At 37.6% G+C, this 10945-nt stretch overlaps 2 protein-coding genes across 2 annotated transcripts; both read left to right on the top strand.

Moving 5' to 3' along the window:
- Positions 1-2740: 2740 nt before the first annotated feature.
- Positions 2741-3929, top strand: LOC108372150 (odorant receptor 33b-like). The gene is made up of 2 exons (XM_017627800.1): positions 2741-3462; positions 3518-3929. Exons 1-2 carry the CDS (start codon positions 2741-2743, stop codon positions 3927-3929), a joined length of 1134 nt encoding a protein of 377 aa, XP_017483289.1.
- A 4047-nt stretch (positions 3930-7976) lies between these two features.
- Positions 7977-9188, top strand: LOC108372149 (odorant receptor 33b-like). Its single transcript, XM_017627799.1, has 2 exons — positions 7977-8677; positions 8777-9188. The coding sequence occupies exons 1-2, from the start codon at positions 7977-7979 to the stop codon at positions 9186-9188; spliced, it is 1113 nt and encodes a 370-aa protein (XP_017483288.1).
- Positions 9189-10945: the final 1757 nt, after the last annotated feature.

Here is a 10945-nt window from a genome sequence, read left to right as displayed (position 1 = left end):
ACATCACTTCATTTTGTTTCAGGTATAAAGTAATTAACGTTTACCTAACAGACTATATAATTAAGCCATTAAACCTGAACGCTAATGTATGGGAATTTTTAAATAACGAACAGCTGCAGGGGAAGGCATTATTTAATAAGCCTTGATGGAAGGGGAGCTTAATAGCTTGGCCATGATAATATTTGTGCAAGTATGAATCTCCCTTTCGAGCTGTGTTAGTATGACTAGTATATGTACCTTAATAAAACCACATCACCCCTTTGTCTAGTTCTTTGGCCCGCTATATCCTTCAGTGCGGAGAACTCTGCGAAAATAGTAAGCTAGCTCGAGATCTAGAATGTCAAAAAACTATTGCACATTTTTTACATTAAAATCTCTACTTGCCCTGCCTTGCTATGTAATTTTGTCGCGCTGTCTGAAATAGGATGCGAGTCGCGTTTGGCTCTTTGGCTGAAGCGCGCGTCAAGAACGTTCGAGGATTTTCTTCCGTCTACCACAACCTGATCAGTTTGGTTTTTCGTACTTTGATCCGAGTGAATCCAAGTGACTTTATACTAATTAGTTACAATATTTCGTATTCCGTCGTCGGAGGTATTCTCATAATACTGAGCTTTTCCACTATTGAACGAAATATCCCTGGCCTACGCCTACCCTGGCGTTAAAGCCGTCAGCCACAACTTTAACATCACGACGTAGGCAGCGCTCGTAATCTTTTCACAGGCGCTCATATAATTTATCTTTGGTCTTATCGTACTCTTCCTTCATCGGGACATACACATGAATCAGGCCAGTGGTATTGAATTTATTCCTAACACGGTTTGTAATGATTCGTTCACTACTGGGAGTGAACTGGGAAGTTGGTCAAAAATTGATTGCATGATTTGCCCCTAGGAAACATACACAATCTGGCTATAGAATTGTTATATCATGTCAAGAGTTTAAGATATTCCAACGTAAAACATTCAGTTTTCTTTGTTGCCAGCAGCGATCTTCAATTTTAACTAGCAATAATCAACCAACCTGCGCGGTAGGTGGTCGATTCCTATCTGAATATGCTTGCCGTAGCTATTTCCTCCAGGCAACTACTTAAGAACGTGAATGCTCTAATTCCGCATTAAGGATAGTTCCGCAGAGAAAGCATACTCTTAATTAACTGTGAAGGAGGTAAGATTCATATCTGCGATCAATTCCAGTACCAGTGCGGGTATAAGGCTATAAACTCTGGCTGAAAAATAACTTTATCGCATATAAAATGGTCTTCCGTATCCACATGTTCGCTCGCTAGCACGACACGTCTGGCCTCAACGAAAAGGGCATTTGTCTTTGTATAAAAAAGGACTGTTTCTCAAGTTGAGAAAATGCTAGTTCTCAACTTCAACTCCAATGTAATTATTCTCCAATTGGTCCCAAACATATCATTGAAGTAGTAAAATACTTTACACCTATTTGATTGAAACGACATACATAGATGAATTTAAATATTAATTTTTCATTTTATTACTTTTTTTGTATTATGTAGTTAATCAATATCGTATTACAATAATTTACTTCACAGTATAAAGTCCGACAGTGATTTTGCCACTTGATTCACTTCGCGTTTTATTTTATTTCAAGAATATTTAAGGATACTTTGAAGATTATTTAATTTTTGTTGGTAATTTTCCTCTTACATAGCTTTATTTTTTCACTTGGTAATTAAAAATTCGTTTCTCCAACACTTTTTACGTATCTCCGCATCGGTTAGAGATGAGTTGGAGAAAGATGTTTGATATCAACTTGAAAACTATGAATTTCTTTAAGATTGGAGAAATATTTTTCTGGTGTTTATTGGGAATATAGGAGAAGATCTACTTAACCCTTCCAACTGGATAGACCACTACTTCTACATGCAATCGCGGTAATTAAGGGTCATTACCTGTTAGGGATGCATGCCAACCTTATCGGTCTACAATTGAATGAACATTATCCATCTTTTTGATCTACATGGGCGAAAACCCGTCGACATTCATTTCATCAGAATTTTCTTGAGTAGATATCTAGCTGAACAGAAAGACGAATGCCTAAACCGAATTAGTGGTAGGATCTCCCGCGGAGATTCGTTACTTTCTGCCTCGCATGGGAAGATTAGTCACATTGCAGTGAAGTTCTCGAACCCACCTGGAGCTCTGAGTTGTCTGAAAGATATGTTGCTTTGTCCGTATTGCGTATTAACATTTATTTCCATATTGTTATTGAGCTTTATACAACGATTATGTTTTTTTAGGAACAATGGAAAAAGAAGTCTGATGAGGAAATGTGGTTATACTTTGTTGCCTTTGCCATTTCTTCTAAAAAAAACATTATCGTCGCGCAAAGCTCAATTACAATATTGAAATAGAAATCTTGCTTTTTTGTTTCACTACCCAGGTGCCCTTCTTATGGTCGTTACTGTAATAGGAAGGTAGCCTTTCTCATAAATTAGTAAAATTTTGCTTCTCATCACGCAAGCACCTGATCACATACAAATTTCCTGGATATTTTAAACGTGTCGAACATATAATTTCAATTGCCACACAAACTAATAATTATGCTTTTTAATTACACACAATGACATGGTAATTTGGAAGCGTGCCCGCTTATCTAAATAAATATTAATTTCCCTATTTTAGCTTAGACTTTAATTATCTGAGCTGCCACCAAATGATAGCTCATTGTCTTTGCGTAATTCTCTCAATCAGTACATCCTCTTGAAACACTCGCAATGGACTCGAAAGTTAATTCCGCTGATATTTTCAGCTCATTATTCTTCTTTTGGCGTACTTTGGGCTTCACAACCACCTACAATAAGTATCTGATCGCTTTGTACGATGCATTTGTGACTACATTCGTCACTTTTGCCTTCCCTGCACATCTTCTTCTGGGCGCAGCTTTTGCGGAAAAGAAGGAAAATATATTCATCAACTTGGCCATTGGCATTTCCGCAATCGCTTGCACATTTAAGCATTTCTTGTTGCGTCCACAACTAACTCAAATTCTATTTGTGAATGATATGCTGCAGCAATTGGATGAGCGTGTCCAAAATGTTGAGGACATACGCTACTACGTTACGCACATACGCAGGAGATCAATTTTTATGATGCGCTTTTTTACTGTAGTGTACTTTTCAGTGGCAATCATGGCAGTGCTGTCTGCGTTGTGGTCTGGCAAGATTTTATATCCGGCATACGTTATCATCGACTGGCATAGTTCAACCGGGAAATATTTGCTGGTGATGCTGTTCCAAGTATACGGTTTGACTATGCAAATCATACAGAATCTTACCAACGATACCTATGGGCCAATGGTATTGTGTTTGCTCTCGGGGCATGTGCACCTGCTCGCCAGACGCGTGGCGCGTATAGGTCATGACATCGACGGCGACACCGTGGAGAACAGCTATAGGGCGCTAGTGCTTTGCATTGAGGACTACAAACTGCTAATGAGGTACTTGTATAATTTAATAATCTACATATTTATCATTTCAACTTCTGCTTTGTAGCACAACTAAGCAGGTGGAGCGCATCATCTCGTCCAGCTACATGGTGCAGTTTACCGCAGTTGGCATAAATGTTGTTGTAGGTCTCATCTATATGCTTTTCTTTGCTGATAACCTCTTCGCTTACGGCTATTATATTTTTCATATTTTGGCCATTATGATTGAGATTTTTCCCTGTTGCTATTATGGCAGTTTGGTGCAGGCGGAATTCCATGCCCTATCGTATGCTATCTTTCGCTGCAACTGGTTGACACAGCCGCGCGAATTTCGTCGTAATCTTATTACTTTTGTGGAGCTGTCATTGTATGAGGTCACCGTGTCGGCGGGAGGTATGATGAGAATACATTTGGACTCATTTTTTAAAACCTGTAAAATGGGCTACTCATTCTTCACGGTCATTCAAAGTATGAAATAAGAACCAATGTAAGCATGCAAAGACAGTTTGGATTCTAAAGCTTCATATAATTCTTTATTTTACTTTGTTCTAAATATGTAATTCATAGTAAAGTATACTGGTATGATTATATAATTCATTCATTCATTTTATTTAACCCGTAACTGTATGTTTTTAGGAGGCTTTATAATACTTAGTTACATTTGAGTTTACATGTTTGAGAGTTACATAATTATTCAAAAACATACTAAATTGCACTGCGTACAGACAGGCGTGGACAGGCGAACTTGATCAAAAATTTTACACATATAGAAGTTTCTCCTAAAAATAAGATATGCAGCTACACTTTCTTCGAGTGAGCGTAAAATTTTACAGTTTATGGAGGAAGAATGGGAGCTTATAATAGAAATAAATTGATTAATAAATTAATTAGCAAAAAAATATATGAATATTTATCAGTTTTGCGGGGATACCAAATTCAGTAGGCATGGGTAACACTGCGCTGCGCGGCGCAATTGCACTAACACCGTAGCCGGTGTTGCCGCGCCAACACCATTATATGAAAAGCAGTAGCGCCATAAACACCAGAAACACATGAGACACACACACAATCCGCCTTAATTCTTTGAAAAATTAACGGGTGATTTTTTTGAGGTTAGGATTTTCATGCATTAGTATTTGACAGATCACGTGGGATTTCAGACATGGTGTCAAAGAGAAAGATGCTCAGTATGCTTTGANAGATTTTGCAAACTTTATGCGTTTTTTTTAAAAAAAAAGTTATCAAGCTCTTAAAAAATCACCCGTTACTAATACCTTGTTTTTGCTTTTGAGTGGTGAAATTTATGCATCTTAGCAAATTTAAAGATTTTACTCAAGAATGATGAAAATATCATCGCAGTTATACTACATACATTCCTGGCAATTAAGCTCGGTTGGCGGTACAAGCGTTGCTCAGCGCTCAAAATTAAAGAAATGAGAGACATGACACCGCTGTATGGTGTATTACACTGTATGACGACGGGTACTGTGGTGACCCCCAAATGGCGCCGTGTTTAAATCAGCACACTGCGCTATTGCGCGAGTTAGTGCGCTGACACCACAGGCGGCGCCAGCGTTATTGAGCTTGCGCTATAAAAATTGCGTTATTACCCGTGGCTAAAATTCAGACGTCGACGCATATATGCATGCGTTTATCTGACAATATTCTGCATGACAGTTGATGCATGCACCTCATCAGCTACTCGCCGCTGTACTTGAATAGCTTAGCTGGCAGCCCGTCAGCTCCAGCACCTTTTTATACCCGAGTGCACATTTGCACAAGAGCATTACAACTTTGTTCTAGTAACGCTTGTTTGTAACAGGCAAAACGAATCCAGGTAGATATAGATATACACAAATGTATACATAAATGATCAGAATGAAAAGAGAAATCGATTAAGCGGTGACTGTCTGTCCGTCCGTCCATCCCTCTGTGAACACGATAACTCGAGTAAAAATGGAGATATCTTAATGAAAGTTGGTACGTGTACTTCTTTCGAGAGTAGCACGGATATATTTATATAAAGAAGGGTTAAGAGACGTTCAGGCGGACCGCAAGGCAAACAAGGCTCTTTCTTAGTATCGGTCTGCAGAGACTAGATCCGGCGCATATTATATTAATATGGAACTTCTTCTGTTAAGTAAATAGAAAATGTAGGATCCTCAATCTTTTTCTAGATTACACTGTAGGTACGCCAAAGCGACACTAAAAAACGCCGAGATACGTAAACTTAATTTTGGTTCGTAGATTACGGATCTGTATAACGTTTTTCTAGATCAGGTAATTTTCCCAAGATAGTTTCATTTTAATTTGCATTGCGAATGAAAAAATTCAAACTTTAACATGGAAAATGTTACTCATACGTCACCTACCAGTATGTATGAATTGGGCCATGTACGATATGGCGGATGAGTAATATTATTACCAGCTCATATTTCATTAAAAAAAAATATTGCATATTTTCATTTCACCATTCAAAACGATGGATAAATATCATCGATTTTCATCGTTAGTAACTTGCGAAAATAACTTGATATGGAAAAACGGTATACAGATCGTTTTTATACCCGAGCGCACCTGTGCACAAGGGTATATTAACTTTGTTCACATAACGGTTATTTGTAACAGCCAAAACGAATCAGATATGGACAAATGTATACATAAATGCTCTGAATGAAAAGAGAAATCGATTAAGCCATGTCTGTCTGTCCGTCCGTCCGTCCGTCTGGCCGTGTACACGATTCAATTTTATCATTAAGTCTTATTCTGCATATTATCGAAAACGTTTGAAATCGGGTAAACACGCCTACTTATCATGCAAAGGTAGTTCAGAGAAAGTTGAAACGACGATATTTAATACCTGTGCCGGCTATATAAAGTTCGGTTTCGCCCGAACTTATACTTCTTTACTTGTTTCGTATCATTTAAAAACTATTATTACTTATTAAATCAAAGTAAAATAAAAATATTTAATAATATTAATAGATTGGCGCTTATACGTACGTTAGTTTTAGTCACCTACAGTTTTACGCCGATTCCGAACGACAATTATATTTTTATGATAAGCTGTTTTTTTTCATGGCAGAAATACACTCGGGGTTGGCCATTGTCTGCCGAGCGGCGACCACTATTAGAAAAAATACCTTTTTTGGTTTTTTTATTTTTTGATGTTCGGTTGAACCGGGCTTGAACGCAGGCCCTGCGTAGTCGTAGTGCGCACTACACCACAGCGGCAGCCAAAAATAAAATTTCAAATATCCATATCGGGATCCTCAAATTTTGCAACAACAATTTTCAACAAATTGAGAACAACGGCGATTTTCCCATGATTTTCGATAACTCATTAAACAAAGAGGGCGTGAAACTATTTGCTAGCATACACTGAGAGAAATACATGCAGAGCGGTGACAACACACACATGCATACATAGTACATGCTTATCCCCAACAAACACTAGAACAACAACTTTCAAACGTTTGAGAAAATAATATTTCTCCATTCGATTTTCAACATTTTCTCAAATATTGGTTATCAATTTAAGAACGGTTTGAGAAATATTTGAAAAAAATTGTTTAGCATTCCGTTCCGTTCCATCGGTGTCAACATGGCACAGATGTCGAAGTCCAGCGGTAGTCTGCTGCATGGGTCGCAAAATGGCTCTTCGACCAGTCGGTCGCTGTTTTCCGCAGTTTGTCCAATTTCAAGAAAAACTATGCAATCAATTTTTTACATCAACCGCAGGTTTCTTTGTTAAACTAACTGAATAAATAAGCTGTTCAATCAACTGTTAAACTGCATAAATAAAAATTTCATTGAGAGTAGCTGAATGCCATTTCGTTCAGCTCCACTCGCGCTTGAGAAAAAAGTTGAGAATTCAACATTTCTCAGTTTTAAAATAGAGGAAAATTCAATGGTTATTTGAGATGCATTTAAGAACTAACGTTTGAGATTTGAGAAAAGGACTGATTCTCAAATGCATCTCAAATTGAGATTTAAAAAGTTATTTATTGGATCGATAAAAATCGCGTGCTGTGGTGTCGCTGGCTGTAGCTGAGTGCGCAAAGATACATGCCACAATTTGTTGATATCCAGAGAGGGTACGGGTTCGAATTCCACTGCAGGCGACCTGCAAATTAAATACTTTTTTTTTCTTTTTATCTTGATTATTCACTTCACGGATGCTTTTTCAGAACGAACGCGATCAATATGTGAGTGATTTAATAGAATATTTACCAGTACTTTCATTGACATTTATAGTAAGATCAGTTACGTTTCTGATTGATTTTATTATTTTTTCCCTACAGTGTAGGTTGCAAATATTAACAAATTTCTCGGCATGCTCCCTTGTTAATTATTCAGAGCCTACGCCAGCAAATGAGCGATTTTTTCTTATGGTACTAATAACGCTTTAATGGCCTTTCCTGTAACATATAAACCACTAATGGATGCAACACTTGCTTACTAAGTTACTTGCGTTCGCGTTGGCCACATATTGCATCAAAATGATACCCCGTAAAATTGATACAATGGCAATTTTCCAGCGACTTTTTACTACATGGCGTGTGTTGGGCATCATCTTGTGGCCTTTCAACAAATATTTGCGTATTATCTACGATTTTCTTATGAACTTTTTCGTCACTTTTGCCTTTCCGATGCATCTGGTGTTGGGCATAATTTTTAGCACCAATCAGGAGCAATTCTTCACCAACCTGGTAATCGGTATTGCATGCGTCTCGTGCACCTTCAAGCATTTGTTGCTGCGATTGCATCTAAGTGAAATGATTGAGGTGAACGACATATTTTCGCAGTTGGATGATCGCGTTCTCATCGCCACCGATTATGAATATTACAAGCGTTTTATGGAGCAGCCTTGTAACTTTATGATAAACTTCTTTACACGCTGCTACTTTGCGGTCAGCATAACGGCATTGCTCACAGCCTTGGTCACTGGTGAACTACTCTATCCCGCCTTTGTGCCGCTAAATTGGCAAACATCGACTTTTAATTACATTATGGCCATACTGTTTCAATTTGTTTGTGTTTCGTTGCAAATCGTACAAAATATAGCCAACGATGCATATGGCCCGGTGGTACTTTGTTTGATCTCTGGACATGTGCACCTGCTGGCGAATCGGGTATCGCGTGTCGGTCACAGCAGCGAGGAGAACAGCGAACAAAACTACAAGCAATTATCCATTTGCATCGAGGACCATAAGTTGCTGATGAGGTAAGGGGCCACTAGAGCCCCCCCCCCCCAAAAAAAATTAATGTCACGTGAAAGTATTGAGCAATCATTTACCGAATAAAATTTCTATTTCTGTCACAGCACCTCCAAAAAAGTGGAGCGCATTGTCTCAGCCAGCTATTTGGTACAATTTCTTGGTGTTGGCATTAATCTTTGTGTTGGCCTCGTTTATTTGCTCTTCTTCGCCGATAACTACTTTGCCTACGTCTATTATACTCTTCACATAACAGCCATTATGATTGAACTCTTTCCGTGCTGCTACTATGGCAGCATGCTGGAGTGCGAATTTCACGATTTGTCCTATGCAATATTCAGCAGCAACTGGCCAACTCAGCCACGCCCATTTCGACGTAATGTGGTTAATTTTACTGAGCTTACGCTAAGAGAGGTGAGCTTGTATGCTGGAGGCATGGTGCGCATCAACTTGGATTCATTTTTTGCTACTTGCAAAATGGGATATTCGTTCTTTACCGTCATACAGAGCATGAAGTAAAAAGATATGGAGAAAATATTGGATCAAGGAAAAAGGAGAAAGAACTAAAAAAGCTATCAATATTAGAGAAAAATATTAGTCTTATTAGCTGTGTAGTTGCACATACTAGTGAGCTACGAACAATTAAATAAAAAGCTTAGCACCTCAAAATCAGCCCTTTTTTTATTGACCTAGTTACTAGCAAGTGTCTCCGATACTTATATTGAAAATTGACGCTTAGTCAAATTCCTTTTGATGTGTATACATCTTTAGTTCCGGTAGGGGTAAAGTTTGCGAAGCTGTAACGCATAGCCCAGCAGAAAATTGCGAAGGGCTTAACATGTGTATTGCAGCAGAAAGTTTTTAATTTCATTGGAGGCACCCTGTGTCTACTAGCTATTGCTAATGGTTGCATACATTTAGGCATATGCAGGGTAAGAGAAAATGCGCTCAAAAAAGTATTGCTTCCGATTATGCAAACTTTGCGCATGCATGGGGTATTGTACATATAAGTGTACATACTTAAGTTTGTGTGTGCACACATATGTATGAACTCAGTTGTTGCAGGTGGTTTTGATATTCGTAGCATGGTTTTAGGCATAGGGTTAGTAGTCTATTGATAAAAAAGCAGAGCGAAAATTAAAAAAAAAATATTGAAGTCATTTTAACTGGGACCGTTGACAACTGATGAACATACATGAATATATGTACATATATACACATACGTATGGATGATATAATAGCTCTGACCTAATACTTTCGTGTAAAATCCTGTGAAAATGTCAAACAGAACAAAAAAAGCAACGGGGAAAACACTTGCACCTTCATTCTCTACACAACTCTCCAAAAATCGCTCTCAATTACATGATTTTGGAGTACGGGATCATTTTTCCTGTAACTTTAGGCAAGTTCCTGTAAAAACGTGTAAGTTCATTGAGTACTGTAGCAGGGCTATTACAAGATTGCACAAAGAGAAACGAGAGTAAGAAGAAATGCCAAACAAATGAATTTAGCTTCCCATTTTGCAAACAAAAGATGGTATGTTATATGTATTCATGACTTTAACGTAAAACTAGCGACAGATAAAGCAGAACCCCAGATCATATTCCTAAAAGAAAAACTAAATTTGGGAATATATACATAGAGAAATGCTCAAACTACAAGCTCAGAAACAGTAATTGATGTGATTTCAAGATATTTTAACGCCCTTGATTCACAAGTACTATATACAAGTATCATATTTTATCAGTCATACTGATAATTTCATGTATTAAAAGAATTAAAAATCAAAATGAATAAAAAATAAATAAATCAGCAAAATGAATAAAATTTAGTGAAATTAATGTTTAGTTTCTAACCTAACCTAGATGTGTACGTATGTAACTGAATCGCCTAATAAGAGGTTTACATATAAAAAGATTATCCTCATTTTTCAGCTTAACTCCCTTATCTGTAATTAGAAAAAGTGATTAGCCATACAAAATTATAATTATAAAATAACCTCAGATTAAATCGATAACTTTTTGGTGTCCAACCTAGTTTAATCGATTATAACGGGTGATTTTTTTGAGGTTAGGATTTTCATGCATTAGTATTTGACAGATCACGTGGGATTTCAGACATGGTGTCAAAGAGAAAGATGCTCAGTATGCTTTGACATTTCATCATGAATAGACTTACTAACGAGCAACGCTTGCAAATCATTGAATTTTATTACCAAAATCAGTGTTCGGTTCGCTTTACGTCCGATTTATGGTCTACATAATCGACCAAGTGAG

This window comes from Rhagoletis zephyria, unplaced genomic scaffold, assembly GCF_001687245.7.
Source record: "Rhagoletis zephyria isolate East Lansing unplaced genomic scaffold, Rhagoletis_zephyria_1.1 Rzeph_scaffold_05492, whole genome shotgun sequence".
NCBI lineage: Eukaryota > Metazoa > Arthropoda > Insecta > Diptera > Tephritidae > Rhagoletis > Rhagoletis zephyria.
This window is presented reverse-complemented; position numbering and strand designations above follow the sequence as displayed.